At 46.0% G+C, this 18,966-nt stretch overlaps 1 protein-coding gene across 5 annotated transcripts in view; it reads right to left on the reverse strand.

The window, feature by feature from the left end:
* RAD50 (RAD50 double strand break repair protein) overlaps positions 1-18,966 on the reverse strand; it is a 1,278,308-nt gene that overhangs the window by 527,701 nt on the left and 731,641 nt on the right. For all 5 annotated transcript variants that reach the window (XM_069652502.1, XM_069652503.1, XM_069652505.1 and 2 more), the window contains one exon: positions 11,455-11,692. In XM_069652502.1, coding sequence (XP_069508603.1) covers positions 11,455-11,692 — 238 coding nt within the window. The remainder of the gene's footprint in view (positions 1-11,454; positions 11,693-18,966) is intronic.

Genomic DNA, 18,966 nt, shown 5'->3' on the forward strand with positions numbered 1-18,966 from the left:
AGTTGAGGCTTTCGCTGCTACCTTCTCGCCCCCTCCTCCCCCCTCGGCTGACTCCCACCCTGACACAGCCCTCTCCATGCTCTATTCCTCTATATCTGATACTCTCGATATCCTTGCCCCCGTCATGAGAATCCGCCCGAAGCCCAAAGCCAAATGTAACTCCTGGTATGACTCGGATCTCGTCACCCTAAAACGCAAGTGCAGGGTGGCAGAGAGGAAATGGCGTGCTTCATGTTCATCCTCTGACAAACTGGCCTGCCGCCTGCTCCAAAGGCAATACCGGCTCTCCGTTCTCACCAAGAAGAGAGCCCTTATCCAAGCCCGCATCTCTGAGGCATCTAACAACTCGGCCGAACTCTTTAAAATCTGCAAGGAGCTGGCCAACCCTGCCGCAGTCTCTACCCCTCCTGTCCCCTCCCAGGCCCTCTGCACTGCACTGGCCTCGCACTTCATCTCAAAAACTCAGGACATCCTGTCCTCGCTCTCCTCCTCTCTCCTCCCTCCCTCTCTTCCCGGCTCTTCCTCTTGCTCTCTTGCAGCCGCCCCTCTGCCCTCCTTCTCTGCTTTTCCACCTTTTTCTGCTGATGAGGTTTCCAGACAAGTCCGATCTATGAAAGCCTCGTCTAAACAGGTTCACCCCTGTTCCTCCAAAACCATCAAGGACCACATCGACTCCCTGGCTCCTGCCCTGGCTGACTTTTGCAACCACTCATTCGCCTCTGGAGTCTTCCCATCCCCCCTCAAGCACTCCCTTGTGCACCCCCTCCTCAAGAAACCCTCTTCCGACCCCTCCTGCCCGGCCAACTATCGCCCAATCTCCATTACTCCCTTCCTGGGCAAGCTCCTGGAGAAACTGGCCATCTCCCAGCTTAACCTCCATGCTGAATCTGTTGGTAATCTTCATGACCATCAATCCGGCTTCAGAGCGGCCAGAAGCACGGAAACTGCTCTCCTGAACATCCGTGAGGACCTGCTCCTGAACCTCGACTCAAACACTCCCTGTGTTCTCATTTTGCTCGATCTCTCCTCTGCCTTTGACACTGTCAACCATGCCATCCTGCTCAACCGTCTCCGTGATAACCTGGGTATCACTGGTCAGGCTCTGGCATGGCTGACCTCTTTCCTTTCCGGTCGACCCTCCCAGGTCCAAATGGGCTCCTTCCTCTCCGACATCTTTTTCTCCACCTGTGGTGTCCCCCAGGGATCCAACCTCTCTCCCTGGCTTTTCAACCAGTATCTGGCACTCCTTGCCCACCGCATCGCCGCTCTCTGCCCCCACTTCCAGTGCTATGCGGACGATACCCAGCTCATTTTCAGGCTACCCTCGGCCTCCTCCTCTCCTTCCCTCATCTCCGACTGTCTGTCTGCTATCCAGGAATGGTGTGCCGCCAATGACCTCTGCCTTAACGCTAGTAAGACTGAGATTCTACTCAACGGCACACCCACTCCCTCCTTCCCTGTAGCTCTCTGGCCAGCCTCCCTTGGCCCCCTTCCTGCCCCTACCTGCAAGGCTAAAAACCTCAGGGTCATCTTCGACTCCACACTCTCCTTCTCTCCTCATATATCTGACGTCTCTAAGAAGTCACACTACCAGCTGCACCTCCTCAGAGGTATTCTTCCCTTCCTCTCCTTCCCCCAGAAGCTCACTGTCTCCCGAGCCCTGGTTCTCTCAAGGCTGGACTACTGCAACAGCTTCTATCTTAATCTGCCTGCCTCCACTCTCCGCCCTCTGCAACTTATCCAGAACAGAACTGCGAGACTTGTCATTGGCCTCAAGCCCAGGGACCGTATCTCTCCAGGACTGAAATCTCTTCACTGGCTCCCAAGTGGCTGCGAGGATTAAGTTCAAAACCCTCTGCATTGTCCACAAGGCCTTCTGGGGCCTGGGGCCTAAATACCTTCAACTCTCTCTTCCTAAATATCTTCCTTCACGAGCCCTTCGCTCATCCGTCTCCAACTCCCTCATGGTCAGCCGCTTCTCTAAGCAACGAGCTGGGGGTAGATCTCTCTCCGCAGCAGGGGCCTCCCTCTGGAACAGCCTTCCTGCCTCCCTGAAACTTGAGGAGAACCATCTCCGGTTCCGGAAGCACCTCAAAACCTTCCTCTTCGCTTCTGCCTTCTCTCTCCCTCTCCCCTGCTAAACCTGCTTAACTCCCCACTGAATTCTGCACTAAACTTGCATCTCGGCCACTCTCAGCGACCTCGGTCCAGGACCCAGCCACTCTCCACTTGCACTGCCTCCCTGGCTCCCCCTGCACTGTGGGACTGTCACTGTATCCCTACAGCCCCCTTCCCTGCACTTCCCAGCACTTGCTCTGCACTTACCTCGTACTTGCCACTAGCTGGCCCTTTTTATATATCATTTATTATTTAATATTTATTACACTACTTACCTTGTACTGCACTTTCCCCCCCACCTCCTCCCCCTGCACTTTCTCCTTTTCCCCCTACCTCTGCACTTGCGCGATCTGAATGACACTTGGCCTCGTAGGATCGTTTGTCTGTCTTCCCCTTGTTTTCCCTCCCTCCCTGCCTCGTCGCGCCTTGAAACACCTGTGTATAGGCGCGTTACAAATACCATATCATATCATATCATATCATATCAAAACGCTACGGTCTACCCTATCGAAAGCTGCTGCCATATCCACACATGCCAGATGTAGCTTCTTGTTCTCCTTCGTTGTTTTCATCTTCAACAGTTTAAGTGTTAAATGATTTAAGCCACAATCTACCGTCACAACAAACCTGTGTCTTTCATCACGGTTTCCACTCGTTTTCCAAGGACATCCAGTAGGGATATTGGCTGATCGTTTCCAGGGTTAGTTCGGTCTCCCTTTTTGGGGATTGGGATTACGACTGCTTTCAGCCAAGACCCCGGATTTGCATGCTACTGCCAATTCTACTAAAGAGATCATCACACAGGTCGGCCCATAGGTTTGGATTATGTTTTATGATGAAGTTTGAATGCCCGTCTGGACCCGGGGCACAAGACTTGCTAGCTTTATTAATTAGGTCCAGTATTTCTTTTTTTCGTAAAGTTTATTTCCCCAAGTTTTAGTTCTTTCTGGGAGCTTTTGTTGATCAGGTTCCCTACTATTTGATTATAGATTTCGCCGAAGTGTTCTAGCCACTGATGTTCATCTATGGGATTGATTTGTTCCAGACCTTTTGTGCTCAATTGTTTGTTCATTAGAGACCAAAGGGATTTTGCCTTTTTGTTCTCTATGGCCATCAGCATGTGCTCCAAGTCCTGTTGATATAGTTGGGCTCTGTGGGCTTTCGCCCAATTTCGATGTCTTGCTTACAGAGACCTTCCTTCTTGCTCCGTTGTTTTGCTCTTTAGCTTTTTTAGAGCCCGTAGATCTTTAGCTAATTGTTTTTTCTTATTAGCTATTTCCAGGTGAAATTGATGTGAGTGGGTTTTGTTTCTCAAGTGCACTTGACCATTGTTTCTAAAAAAGTAATAGGCAAGATTCATATTCAACTCCCAAAGATGGCGTAGCTATATAGTGATCTATTGCTGTTTTTAACTGAGGGACCTTTGTTATGCGCAGTCGATTCAGGCCATTGTTTGTACTTACATTGTGTGGCCATATTTCCTGGACTTTCATTTGCTTGCTATCCTTTTGGGAGGTTGGAACATGGCAGGTTAGAATTAGCTGGCTGTGATCGCTCTTGGTGGAATCTGACATTTTCAAGGATTTAATGTTTTGGAAGGTGACAGAGTCCACAAAAAGTAGTCAAGAGTTGCACAGGCATTGTAAGATCGCCAGGTCTTTTACCCAAGTTGGTCCCCCTCGACGTTTCCATTTACCAAATTAAGGTCTCTGATGTTTGATTCTCTCATCCACTTTTGAGAGCGGGAGTCTTTTTGTGGGTTCTTTTGGAATGTTCTTTAAGGACTATTGTGTTGATACAATCTACATTTAAGTCCCCACAGAGTATAATGCCCAGATTTCCAAACTCAGCACGTAGGTCATCTATGCTGTTCATGACTGATTGGACAAAAGATTCTCTGTCTTTAGCTCGACTATTTGTTACGCTCTCCTGGTCTCTGCAGAGGCGTTGGGGCACAGTTGCGGCCCTCCTGGGGGCGAGGTCGCTCGGGTCCGACTTCGCCCTCTGTGCTTATGTGGAGACTGGTGGTAATAGGTGATGCTGCTTGGGACTGCTCCTGCGTGGAGAATAGGGGGTGCGATTATGCCAGCTTGTGCGCCTGATCCCCTTCCAGACCCCTTCTCCCAAACCGTGAGATGCGCTGTCCCTGGAAAGCTCACCTGTTGATTAGTTTTGGCGAGCACTCAGTACTGCTGCTTCTGGCAGGGGCGCTTGTATGATCTGGACCAAGTTCCTTCACTTGTCCCTTGCACGTGGTAGTCCAGTCCTGCTGCGACTAAGCCACTCTACTTCAGGTAAGTGTTCCTGTTTGCCTTTGTCTTTCCTCGTCTGTTTTTGTTGTATTGTAAAGTTGTTGTCTTATATTGCTATCCGTTCCACTTTTGATGTTTGCTCTTTTGCTTTCTTCCCTTGCAGGTGATGTCGCCGGCCCGGCAGAAGCTGTGCAGCTCAAGGCGGAGGCCGGAGGGAATGAGGAACAAAGCTGCAGCGGTACAGTAGCTGGTAAGTTGTTGACTAGGGGGAACGCAGGGTTCAAAATCGGCGCGGCCCTAGGACGGATGTTCTAACCTTGTCTTTCTTCTTCACAGGATGCGAGTTCGTGGATGCGGAGTGCGGTGCTGCAGCGTCCGGATCAAGACCACTGGATGTCAGGAGATGAGTCTGCAGATGAAGCGATGAAGCACCGGTTTCCTGGAGGTGAGTATGCAGGAGAACGCCTGGTTTCAAAGGTAAGTAAACTGGTTCAAGCGGCGGTGAGCGTCACGTTGCATGCGAGTGCACAGTAACGCAACGCACCGGCCTTAAGGATGGAGCAGTTTATATAGCTGAGCTTCTGAAGCCACGTCCACCAGGTTCAGCCTGCTTGCCAAACCCGATGAGTCAGCACATGAAGACCAGGCCTAAGGAGCCACACCTGATGAGTCAGCACATGAGGATGTTCTCTGGAATAAAGGCTTTCAGCTCCTGGAAAGTTCTTGTAAAATAAAAGCACTCCTGCACTGAAATAAAGTAAAAGCACTCCTGCATTGAGATAAAGTGTTCCTGCTCACATCTCTATACAAGCCTGGCACCTTTACTGAGTCCAGCCAGGGCCCCTGTGTTTATGGGTCCCAAAGGGACATAAGTGAGTCGAGTGACCCATTGCCCCCATCACTAGATGGTGTGGCTTTTGTGTTCTGGGGCCTGTGGCCATGACACTATTCCAGAAAAGATTGATGATCGCCTTTATTCTTTTCTCTTCATTTGTAGAATTTACTTGCCGCATCACTAGTATCTGAATAAGTGGGGAAGGTGCTAACATTCGTAACACACTCAAAGTCAAATTGTTTTTTATGATAGTCAAGATACCGGCTGATGGTCTTCCAGTTGTACCCTTATATGCTTTGTTCAAATAGCAAGAATGAACATCTAATACAGGAGTATTTTGTAACCAGCATTCTTGTAAACATATGACTTCAGCTTGCAGTAGCTCTTCGTTTATATTAACAAGCAGATGATTAAAGCCTCTCGTGTTCCATGATGCAATCCTGAATACGTCTTGGGTTTGCTTTGTTTCAGTCCATTTTTATTCATGTTTTCCAATGAAGATGGGAGCCATTCCCATAAGCCATCGGCTTCAATTTTAGATTTCACTTCGTTTGCTGGAAGCCCCCTGGATATCACTGCGGTATTTGGTTGTCCCTTTACGAGAATCGGATTGGTCTAAGATCTTCCTCGTCCTCATAATCGTCTTGTTTTTCATCTCTTTTCATCACTGGAATGTCTGTTTTCAGATGCTCTGTGCGTAGAGGCGTTACTTTCATACTCTGCGATTGTTACATCGAAACCCAGAATTCTCAAATCTTCATTTACTTAAAGTATCAGATTTGCAACAACCCTTGAGGTGAAGTGGACGCATATGAGGTTTGTTTCTCTCTCATTCAGAAATTCCACAATTTTTATATCCTTAGGCTGTATTACCCGAGGTTGTGGTACAGAGAGTAATAGTCGCATTAAGTTAGAGCGATTCAGAATTAGACCGTCTTTTACTTTAGTCATTTGCTCAATCGTTAACTTGTGGACTTCCGTGACATGTTTTTTCAGTTTGGCAGATCTGTGAGGACTCCTTCATGCATAGGAGCTTTTGATTCCATGCTTGGCATGCAACTCTGATGTTTTGAGTTCATTATTTGAGTGTTCTGTTCTGGGGATATTTAGCATTGCTGAGAGGATTTGTGATTTCTTCTCGTTTGTAAGCCTGGATTCCAGAAGTTCTCGTTTTTTTTGTAAGGTTACAAATTGTGCAGGCCTCGATGGTTCAACATAGGGGGCTATCAAGCCCTCTCTAGCTGGTTCACTTTGTTGATCTTCATCTTCGTATACAGACAGGGACAATAAGGGATCTTCTTCCTTTGCACTCAGTATGTTCGACTCATGGTCATTGAGCTTAGGTTTTTTTTAGCAATTGCCTCGCTTCATTTTTTGATAAGGTTTGCTCATCTCTTCCTTGTGGTTGTACCGTATGTGTCATTTGTTCGTTCATATGTAGCCGATCGCCAATCAGTTTTAGATTGCAAATAAACTTTTTTGTTCCTCCATTTGATGTTATTTTAACCTGTGATGGGTTTTTTGGTTTGAGCTACTGTAGTTTTCTTTCTTGCCCCCATGTCTTTTCCGTTTTGCTCCGACGGATGTTTATCAGTTTCAAAGAGAGTATATAATGCATGCGTCTGTTTAGGAGCAAACTTTTCCCCAGGTCTCCTATTATCCGGAGTATACGGAGGTTCCGAAGGAGCCATCGGGATTGGCAATTTGACTTGTGTGTCTTTATCCAAGATTTGATTAGTATGTATTCAGGCAGAAGTAGATTTATTTAAATCGATGCTTCCTCCTTGATGGTCCATAGCAGGAAACCCCCTCCCCCCCAGGAAATCTTCTCATTTTATTCTGTGAGGAAGACTCTTTCCTGAGGCCCTTTTCCTTCTCTCCCATCAGTGACTTTACCTGATTTCTCTGGACCAAGTAGTTTTCTGGAGAGCTTTCTTGCCTCTATGTAAGCCTCAATGTAGATCAATTCTGACTGTATAAGCCCTAGCAGGGTTGTTTGGTCCTTGTAGTTTTCATGTAAAGCCTCATACAGTTTAAGGAAGGGTGCAAACGTAATTTTAACATGGAGCCTACTGCAGCTTGAAAGTTTGCAATTTGCTCCGTTTGGGTTGGCGACTTCTGTCTTTGGCCTTTACGATCTCTCTGATGTCTCTTTCCCAGTTGATTTTGCCCAGGACCTCTTTGAACACTCTGTTTAGGGCTGGAATTTTGTTTGGATTCAGAGCTTTCCGAGTCTTCTTCGTAGCTCGTTGATTTTTCCTCGTCTTCTTTATTACTTTGGTACTGTTGTGGCAATATTAGTGAATTTTTTATTTGCGTCAAACGGGCAAGGTTGTACTGGTGTGAGACCTATCGAGTTAGGCTCCTCAAGATATATTTTTTCCCGGGCCATTTGAATTATGGATTTGTTTATTTCTACTTCATCTATTAGGCGCTTTTCTCTTCAGCCTATTGACGCGTTGTTTTTAACTGAGTGGGTCCTTCATAGGCATAATAGCTCCTTCTTCAGCATCTGCTGTAGCAAGCTCCGTCGAGTCCTCTTTCCATTTTGTCTATAGCATCCTTCGTTTTTTCTTTTTGTATCACCGGTTCATCTGTATGCAGATTTCTACTGAGTAGATTTTGTTCCTCAGTGGTTGGAATTTCTTTCGCAATTTTGTTAACTTTTTCAGTTATTTTTTTTTTGTCACTTTGGCCCGAGGCAGTCAGGATCTCCTCGTCTGTTACTTCTCGCCAGGTGTTTTCTGCTTGGACCATATAGTCACCGTCTTTTGTTTTTCCTTTGGCTTGCATGATTCTGTCATTGAATTGTCCTTCGGCATAAAATGCCACCTTATCGATTTCAAATCTGACAAGGATTTGGTCCTCTGCTTTTGGGCGCATTTCATTTAATTTTTGATGTTGTGGAGCTAAGCCTTTCGCCAAGGGCAACTTTGGAAGGCCGTTTTTCTTACCTGGTAGGAGTACTTTTGCAACCATTGGTACTCCATGGCTAGCGTCTTCCTTGCCGCATGATTCTATGTGTGTTAAGAGGTTGCTTGACATTCGCTGGTGCTGCCATATGTGGAAGCAAGATCTTTGCTATTTCAGGTGAGTTCAGTGTATTCATTGCAAGTTCATCATGATTATTTGTGAACTTATTTTCCTTAGTTATCAAACATTCAGTAGTGTTGTCTGTAAAGTATCCAACAGCATCTACATAGATCGGAGACTCCAAATATAGGAACAGGGGCCATGTCTCGTGTTATTACAAGTTTCTTGGAGGTCTTGGGCTTTCCCGTTATCGTGTATAGGCGCCAGCTCCAAACGTTCCCTCTGTGACCCGCTCCCCTACCCGACTCAACATTTCACGGCCATCCCTATGGCAGTGCGCATGCACGCTAGCGATCGCCTCGGCCGGCTCCACAGAGAACGTCCGGTGCAGGAGCAGCCGCGGAGAGGAACAAGAGTCACCAGCTTCAAGGTAGGTCGGGGAACAACTGGCAAGAGGGACGAACGTGCGAGGACTGGATTGGTGGACGGTAGTGGCTACTGGGTTCCACGTACCTTGCGCTTGTGCAGATGAATGGAAGCATTCCATATCCATGTCTTCCATGGATTCCTCAGTGGAGTCTCGGAAATTTTGCCGCGGCGACGCATCTTCCGCTCCGCTGATAGGGATGTTAACGTTGGTATTTTGTAGTGTTAGAGCATGGCGTTGCTTGCTCAGGGACATAGCACTGTAGGAATGGCTTAGACGACTGCGTGCTGGATCTCTCTCCCTCCAAGTCCATATGGAGGCATTTTGAGAGACTACGAGTGCAGAGGGCAGGGTTGGCGGGAGGAGTAGTCAGAGCCGGATCCATGTTGGCTTTCTGTGACCCTCTGCTACCCTCCTGCTAACACTCTGCCAACGCTCCGCGTTCTAGGGAAAGTTATTAAAGATGATAGCCGCCTCCTTCAATGGAAGTAGAAAAAAAACTCAGCAGCAGTCTGTAGTAGAGGATAGGCAGTCACACTCTGCCAACACTCCGGATTAGTGAGAATTTCCCAAGTTTTTTGTGTATCACAGCACCTTGGGCAGCCAAGCTCTTTGCTTTAGCCTTTTGCTGATTCTTCCACAAGCAGTTGTTTACACTTGCATTCAGACACTTTCCCAGGTATCTTACAGCTTTCACTGGTATAATTGACTCCTGTCCCACTGGTCATTGAAAATAACTCTTTTTGGTGCCTACCAGCTTCTGAAGCACCAGAATTTCTGATGTTGCTCCATTTATTTCCAAGCCATTAAGATCGATGTAATCCTGCAAGATTTTCAACCTCCTATGGAGCCCAATTGGCGTTTGGTCGAGAATGACCAAATCATCTGCATACATTCCACCCCACCAGGATACCATTTATCCTCGGTGGGAATGCATTTGGCGGATTCATAACCTCTTTTAGATCTGAGATGAATAAGTTGAACAAAGCTGGGGCCAAAGGGCATCCCTGTTTTAGTTCCCTATAGGTGTTAATCTTTCTAGACAGGAGGCCTGACCTATTCAATCTCACCTGCACTGATGTTTCCTCATACAGCGCCTAATCGCCAAAATCAAGTGTTTAGGGAACTTCTACAGCAGGAGCTTCCTCCTTTATGCTGTAAAAGCCTGCTTTAAATCTATAAAGGCTAGTTATAGCTTAGTCTCTCCCCTTATTGCTGAGATTTTCAGTAAGTTTAGCAAAAAGAGATTTATGCTACACCCAACATCCTTGACAAACCCAGTTTGCCGGCAGTGTATTGGTCCGACCTCATCACCCATTCTTGCAGTCTCGTTAGCAAAATTGAAGCAAGCATATTTCCCAGAACGTTAACCAGGGCAATAGGGTACTCATTTTTTGGGGTCAGCGCTACTGCCCCTCTTGAAGATCAAGACCAATATGCCCGTTTTCCAAGAAGGTGGAACTTTCTTAGTCTTCAACACCCTAACCTACAACATAATAATGTAAAAAGAATGTTGGTTATCCAACAACACTAATTGGAAGGTTTCCAATCCATTAATGAATGTAGGTTAGGAATATTTTAAAGTATACATAACTTAGCCCAGGTAATTAGAGACTTCAACTGTATAGTTACTTTTTAACTTTATTCCATGAATTGTCTGGCATAATGTCTACATGTGCACCCAAATATTGGTTGGTCCCATTTTCTAAAATGCCAGAAAGAAAATTGCCAATTCCAAACTTTAAATGTCAATTATGGTCCACCAATATGAGGCTTTTAAGTTCTCACTTCTCTTCACTGATGTGCAAGTTCCAAGAAACAATATAAATGTGCTGAATAGCTTGTTTCACAATCTCAGAAGTTGCAGAATTTTACCATGAAGTACAAATGTCCATAGTTGGCTCAGTCTCTTTTTAACAGGTATCCAAGTAACCCACTTCATTCCTATTGTGGGCAAACAAGATTTCTTAAACCTCACATTATTGAGTTATGATCCATTTGTGTGTCCATCAGCTATATCTGCTGACTTTCAGAGGTTAACAAAACCACATGCAATTAGCCTTTGATGTCAAATCAATTAGCGTATTAGGAGCACTGTGGCAAGTGTTTATTTACCACTCAGCTACTACCTGATCAATATTTTCATAGTTTTTTTATAACCAGTATATTATAGCCTTGAAGTATAAAACAATCTATTTTAATTATACTTATATTCTCAAGTCTATGGGATAAAAATATTACTAATTGTGCATTAAATCATGTTAATAAAGTAAGTTTTGAATGTACTTGGTGGCAGGTGGGTTCTAATTTGCAGCATGGAGTGGAGACTAGGCAAACATTTGTTATTGGGTGGCAGAGATTTGGTACAGAATGTTCTTCCACCTGGTCTCATAAGTCCCGGTAGCGCTTGTAATGTAGAATATAGCCCATCAAGACTGAAACATGACTGGGATTGCTGGAGGCCCACTGCTGAAGCAGTGATCTACCATTTTGGACTCAATGGTCCTTTGGGTGGACAAATACTTATTTGTATTTGGTTTTACTATTTTGTAATGATACAGATGAGCTAAGACAAACAGAATGAAAAGATGCCATCAGGCATTTCGTGTTTCTGACCGACTCGAGGCTTCCCATTCACCATTTTTGACTACGCATCTTTTAGCCAGAAACATGTTTACTGTACAGGACAGGTTTCCAAGTACATCAAGAATGCATTTCCATCTGTTTGCTGCATTACATCTGAGTTTTATATTTTTTGTGTGAAATACACTAGCTTTAAGTCAACATACATTACTGGCTTCAGCCCCATCATCTCATCCCGTCTCCTCTCCCTTCTCTTCAGCTCCCCCTCCGTGGACTTCAACTTATCTGGCACAAGGCGCAGTTTTGACTGCATATCGCTGATTACATCTTGCAGTTCAGCCTCAGACGGGAAGACTCGCTGGCAAACAGGGCAACATGGCTGGTTCTCTTCTGTTAACTGAGTGATGAACTGCGTGTACACTGCTGTGGCTCCAGCAAGCATCGCTGCTCAGCAGAAAGGAAATGCAGATAGAAATTAGAAAGTCATTAGAAATGCTCATACAAACGTGAAATGCAATTTATTTTCCGTTTACACAACTCTGGTTTATCGGCCTGAGAACATCTCAAACAGCATGTGCAGATCAGCTTTCTTTATGGGAAACTCCCAAGCAGGTCAGCAGGCCTAGGAATCTGTTTTTTCATATTTCTTTATTAACATTTCAATAAAACAAATAATCCAGAAGCTGAAGAATCGGGGGCACTAGAGACATTGCACTTCGTATTGAAACTGCCGTTAACTTGATTAATGCAATGTGGAGTTGTAGAATATCTCATAACAATCGTGTATTAGGTCAGCCATTATCTATCATCCATGGTCCTCCTGCTTATCAGTTGGAACGCCTCCAACTAATCCACTTCCGGTATTTCATTGTCCAATAGCTGTATCCCATGCTCTATGTATTCCATCTACCAACAGATATATAGAAGGTCACACCCAAAGATATTTTGTTGCCGAGGGTTATTTGATATAATAGGGTGGGGACAAAGATATATATGTGAGAATCACAGACTACCTCCTTCTCCTGTATTCACCAAAATTGTAGACCCAGACCAGTCACACAAAGATTAACACGTTTGTCAATGTGTGTAAACCAAACTCAAACACTGCATGTTTTCACCCAGGAAACTATAGATATATTCATTTTACAAATGGTTCCCTGCGTTCAAAGTATATTGTATAAAAAACATAACATCATGATATACATAATCAAAGCCAACAAATTCTGTCATTTTACATAGGTTAGTGTACAGCACAGTGGCATACTTATGTCATGGAATCATTGATTCTATAAAAACACCTAAATTAATCAAACTGCACATTGATTACTGAAAGACTTTTTGCAAGAGCAAATGAAAAACTCAGAAGACAGGGCTCATTCGCATAATATTTTAATTAAAAATAAGGCAGACCTTTTCGCATAGATGGTATGTTCTCTCATTCATCTCGTATGTCATATTTCTACACCAGGCTGTTAGCCCTGGTTCAATCCTTTGGCCCCATTTCTTTGACTGTTTGTCCTCGTCCCTGCGGGGTACTGGATGTCTGTTACCCCCAATGGTATTTATTTATACTGGATGTTTTTAAAGATATTTAAAGCGGGCAAAATCTCTGTTCAAATCAATATGGCCACACTGATTTTATATATTGCAGCCCTATCACCAACCGCAGTAAATCTTATCCCTCAATATTCAACCGGAGTGCTGAGTCCTAGTCTCTGTCAGAGACTAGGACTCAGCAGTGTGACCATATTGATTTGACCAGAGATTTTGGACGCTTGAAATCAAGATTGCGGTGAAAGAGAGTGAGAATGCATGATATGATGAGTAAGAAGTACCGGCCTGACGTAGTGGCTTCCAAAAAAGAAATCTGTCCCGGTTTGTGTCTACTGAATAAGACTGTCTGAAATATGAGGGGGTAGAATATTAAAGATCTGGCTAAGAAGAACAAGTTACTTACCAACTAACGTTCTTTCGACTGGATGTTCCTCCCACGTATTCCTCATCTTATGATATTCGTATCTCGCCAGCTTCGCTGCTTCGGAAAACATTTCTCGGCAGAGGGCGCTGTGCACACGGTTGTGGCGTCGATGCCCTCGACGGGCTCCGTACCGCGTCAACGTCACCATCAGTATAAGTAGCTCGTGCCGCGCCCGTTGGCTTCAGTTCTGTTTTTTCAAGGAAATATTCAAGGAACACCCAGGCGTGCCTCATGACTGAAAACTCTTTGTGAGAGAGAAGTGCAAATAACGCAAACTGTACTGCGGGGTAGTATGGGAGGGGCGATGAGGAATATGTGGGAGGAACATCCAGTCGAAAGAACGTTACAGTTGGTAAGTAACTTGTTCTTCGAATGGATTGTGTCCTTCCACGTATTCCTCATTTTATGACAGACTCCCATAGCAGTGGACATTTTATGGAGGTGGGAGTACTAATTATTTTGATCATGGACAGAACGTAGCACCGCTTTAGCAAATAATCCTTCATGGGAAGAAGAGGCATCTAAGCAGTAATGCTTAATGAAGGTATGCATTGATGCCCATGTTGCGGCTGAACAAATATCCGCTACAGGGGCTCCCCTCTTCAGAGCCGCGGAAGTAGCCATACTCCTTGTGGAATGGGCTCGAAGCCCATCCGGCGGGTCCTTTCCGGCAATCTGTAGCACTCAACTATAGCCAAAATTATCCAGCGGGATATGGTCTGTTTTGTCACAGGTAATCCCAATTTATGGCCAGTATAACCCACAACAAGTTGGTCATCCCGACGCAATTTGACATTCTTGATATATAAAAACTGAGAGCCCTTTTTGGATCCAGTCTATGAAACCTCTCCTCTTCTTTGCCCAAATGAGGAGGAGGGTAGAATGTTGGTAGTATGATTTTTTGTGACAAGTGAAAGTCAGAAACTACTTTTGGGAAGAAAGAGGGTTTAACCCATCCTTGTGAAAAGTAGTGTACGGAGGTTTGCATGAGAGAGGCTGCAACTCACTAACCCTGCGAGCTGATGTTAAGGCCAGAAGAAGGACAGTTTTTAATGTAAGAAGCCTTAAGGGACAGGAATGCAGAGGCTCAAAAGGTACACAAGTTAGATACTTAAGTACAACATTTAAATCCAAAGTCGGGACATGAACCCATGGGAGAACCCAACTTTCCTCTTGCGAGAGAAGATCCTCTCTTTGTGGAAGACGTATTGGAGGGCAGATGGACATGTCCAGAAGATCTGGGTACCATGTCCTCCTGGCCCAATCCAGGGCAATTAGAATCATGGTTTTCCTGAACTTTCTCAACCTCCTGATTACTTGAGGAATCACGGGGACTGGAGGAAACACGTAAAGGAGTGGAAATACCCAGTCCACTACTAACACGTTCCCTAGAGCTCCTCTTGGGGGAAATTCCCTTCAGCAATAGAGTTCGCACTTCCGGTTGGCCCCGGTCGTGAACAGATCCACTTGAGGGGTTCCCCAAAGGGCGAAGATCTCTTGAAGGACTTCCTGAGCTAGTTCCCATTCGTGGGAGACTGTGCTCTGCCTGCTCAGAGCGTCTGCCGCTGTGTTTAGCTCTCCGGCGAGGTGAACTCCGATAGAGAGATTCCTTCTTGCATTGCCCAGGACCAGAGCTGCATTGCCTCTCTGCACAGTGGAAGTGATCCTATGCCCCCTCTTTTGTTGAGGTAGTACATGGCCACTGTGTTGTCCTTCATTATCAGGACATTATTTTCCTGTACAGAGGGCAGAAAAGCCTTCAGCACTAGTCTGATTGCTCTCAGCTCAAAAGGTTGATGTGTAGTCTTGACTTCGATGGAGACCAATGACCGCTCATTGTCAGATCGTTGGTGTGGGCTCCCCACCCCGTGAGTGAGGCATCCGTCACTACCGTTATCTCCGGCCATGGTTGCCAAAAATGTTCCCCCTTGAGGATATTCTCCTTGCAAGCTCACCATAGGAGATCTTGAGCCACCTTGGTCGGGACTTGTAGAAGGTCTGACATCTCCCCCGAAAACTGGGACCATTGAGTCCTGAAGGCCCACTGAAGAGATCTCACCCTCAATCTGGCCCTGGCACCAGAAAAATGCAGGATGCCATGAGGCCTAGCAACCTTAGAAAGCGTAAAGCCGGTAGATGTTGGGCATTTTGAAACTTCATTACCATCTGCAGAATGTGGTGCGCTCTCTCCTCGGGAGGCGATGCTTTCCCTGAGGAAGTGTCCAGGATCGCTCCGATGAATTGGAGTTTTTGGTTTGGAATCATTTGTGACTTCTTGTAATTGAGGGAGAAGCCCAGACTGTGTAAGAAGTGGAAGGTCAAGGCCAGATGTTACTAGGCTCGTTCGGATGAACTCGCCCTGATTAGCCAATCGTCCAGATAAGGGTAGACGTGAATCCCGCCTTCTTCTGATACTCGCTGCCACCACCCCCATCAGTTTGGTGAAAACCCTTTGGGCGGAGGTCAGCCCAAATGGTAGAACCCGAAACTGATAATAAGAACCACCAATTGCGAACCTCAGGTACTTTCTGTGCTTGAGATGGATTGGCGCATGAAAGTAAGCATCCTGAAGGTCCAATGAAACCAGCCAGGCCTGAAGCTGAAGAGCATGAAGGATCTGAGAAAGGGTCACCATCTTGAACTTGTCCTTCCTGAGGAACTTGTTCAAGCTTCTCAAATCCAAGATGGGTCTCAATCCTCTGTCCTTTTTGGGGATGAAAAAATAGGAGGAGTACCAGCCCTTGTTCCTCTCCGCTACAGGTACATGTTATATTGCAACTTTCTCTAGCAGGGTTAAAATCTCCTGCACAAGGAGCAGGTCTGGAATTTTTACAGAGTTGGCTCCCGGTGGATGATCTTGAGGTCTTTGATGAAAAGGAAGACAGTAACCATGGGTCACGATTTCTAGTGCCCAGGCATCTGGCATAATGCCCCGCCATTCGTCCAGATACCGAGTGATTCTGCCTCCCACCGGGGTTTTGTGGGTTAAGACCTCAAAGTGGCTTTGCAGCGGCTGCAGCAGTGACTGAGGAGGTAGTAGCTGCTGCTGTGGCTGATCTAGCACCTCTCCCTTTTCCACCACAAAAGTGTTTTCTCTGTTGGCCTCTCTGACTGGCCTGCTCCCTCCCGTTTCCAAAAGAGGAATAGAAGCGAAAGGGGCGACTCTTCCAGGAAGATGAGCCTGCGTAAGAGTGTTGTTGAGGTTGCCTTATAGCGGCGCTGAGTGATTTTGCTGCTGCTTTCGAGGTCTGCAGCTTCTCCAAGCTCTCGTCCGCCTTGCTGCCAAACAACCTCAGGCCGTCAAAAGGTAAGTAATCTAGACTGCACATCAGGTGCAAAACCAGATTTCCTTAGCCATGCGAATCTGCACAAGACTGTGCTAAATGCCATGGACCTGCTTATACTATCCGCAGTGTCCAATCCTGACTGAAGGCATTCCTCCATAGCCTCTTTACCATCCTTCACTATAGCCAGGAAACCATCCAGTTCCTCACCTTCCGGTATGCATTCAGCCGCTGATGACATGCAGTCCCACAGGGTATAAGTAAATCTTGCTAATGTGCAAGTGACATTAGTCGATTTCAGGCCTATGCTGCCCGAAGAAAAAGCTTTCCCGGCCCAAGCATCAACTTTTATATCGTCCCCGTCTGGTGGTATTGATGGGTAAGCTGAGTGCCTAGTGTAGGTTGCAGCTGGCACCACTAGACTTTCAGGAGATGGATGTTTGGATAAATATTCTGGATCTGATAAAGCTGGCCTATATTTTGGTACCAGTTTCTTATTTACTGCTGCAATCGAATCAGGAGTGTTCCAATTTACCATTACCATTTTTTCCAGTGCTTTATGCAATGGGAGAAGAGGACTTTTAAAAGGACCCTCACACTCAGGATGTCCGCCATGTCATCCTGGTCAAAATCTGGAGAAGCTGCTTTCCAACCCATAAAATCAATGACCCTTCCCATAAGATTCCTATAACTGGGATCAGCATGATCTGTAGGATCTGGCCTTTCAAAATCCACTTCAGGTAAAGTGGCTAAGCCACTGGCATTTTGGAGACAGTCATACATGTCTGTTATTTTAGACTGTGGGTCCACTAGTTCTTCAGGAACCTCTCTGGCTCCAAATCTAACTCCAGCTGGAGTGACATCCTCTTCAGAGGAATGTTCTTCATATATAGATGACATGGATCTAAAAAATTCCTGTCTAGGTTGAGGGTGGAAAGTCTTTTCAGGCAAAGAAGGTGGAATTTGCCTAGGCATGGACAATGGCGTCGACTTGGGACTTGGTATTAAAGAAGGCCTCGATAAAGGCATCAAAGGCGTCGATAGGGTAGACGCTGGCTTCGATGGTGTCAAAGGAGGCTTTGATGCTGTCGAAGGAGGCTTTGATACAGCTAAAGGTGTCGACGTCATCTTCGTCAGCGGTCTGGACGCTATGGTCGTCGACGGTGTCGAGTCGAGTTTTGGCTTTGACGTCGATGCTGATTCCGCTAGCCCCGATTTATGCACCGGAGGCTTAGACTTAGTGCGAGGCGTCGGAGAACTTTCCCTTGAAGACACTCTCGACTCTTTTTCAACCCTTGCATGTTTAGATCTTGATTTTCCTCTGTCACTTTTAGAGTGAGTAAAGGCATGATCACCACATGGCAACTTCGAGTGGGTCTGTGCCGCTTTCTCGAATATTTTATGCATCGAAGCCCTGAAGGCCTCCCATTTTTCTGGAGAATCGTGCTTTGATGGGTAAGTTACTCTCCTCTCAGAAGAGGACGAGGAGGAAGACGACCTATGATGTTGCTTTTTTGACTTTTTAGTCGAAGACGAAGAAGATTTCCCCGAGCGACTCTTTGGTCCCGACCTCCTCGACTCGTGATGAGATTTTCTACCGGATTCATCCGAATCCTTTTGTCTTTTCAGAGACTTATAGTTCTCCTCCCCCACCGCCAGCTTACCTCTGCGTTCCCTAAGAGCCTTATTTGACATGGCCTGACAGGACCTGCACTCATCAACCCGATGGTCTGGGCTGAGGCACCAGAGGCAATTCCGATGTTATAGACATCTTCCTGCCACACTTCAGATATTTTTTAATCCTGTCTTGGGTGTGGAGGGAGTTGAAGATGAGGACATTGCCAAATAAATTTTTACTGCGCCGTTCGTAACACAAAGCAGTTGCGTCAGAAAAATGGAACTGAGGTAACGGGCGCTGCTCGAGCACTTTATACAGCGATGACTTTGACGCCAGATGGCGGCCCTTGAGGGACTTCGACTCCGTGGTCTCGAACACAGCACCCCCTGGTGAATTTTTTTCCTCCAAAGCAGCTGAAGCTGGGATACGAATATCATAAAATGAGGCATACGTGGGAGGACACAATCTATTCGAAGCCCAACTACCCTGACAACTTTCAAGACACTCACTATGGAAGACCTCACGGCCACCATTGCATTCCTCGAATATGGAAGACATCGTCCCTACTGCCATACTCAAGACCCTGCCACCTGTAAGGAACTCATGGTGGCAACAAGTAAGACAGACACACGTGATCACAGTTCAAGGGTGCTTATTGAATAATGAATGGCGTATGCAGGTTGGAAAACGCCTAATCTAAAAAAAGAAGAGCAAGTGTCGACCATCGAATGAAAAATAAGGCAGTTCTAGTTGTGTTGTGTCAAATAAAAGGGCCTATACTAAGAAACCTATTGCCAAACCTTACAACTAATTAAAAAACGAGTGTGGGCTTGCTTTC

This window comes from Ambystoma mexicanum, chromosome 3p, assembly GCF_040938575.1.
Source record: "Ambystoma mexicanum isolate Mex_15411 chromosome 3p, UKY_AmexF1_1, whole genome shotgun sequence".
Lineage (NCBI taxonomy): Eukaryota > Metazoa > Chordata > Amphibia > Caudata > Ambystomatidae > Ambystoma > Ambystoma mexicanum.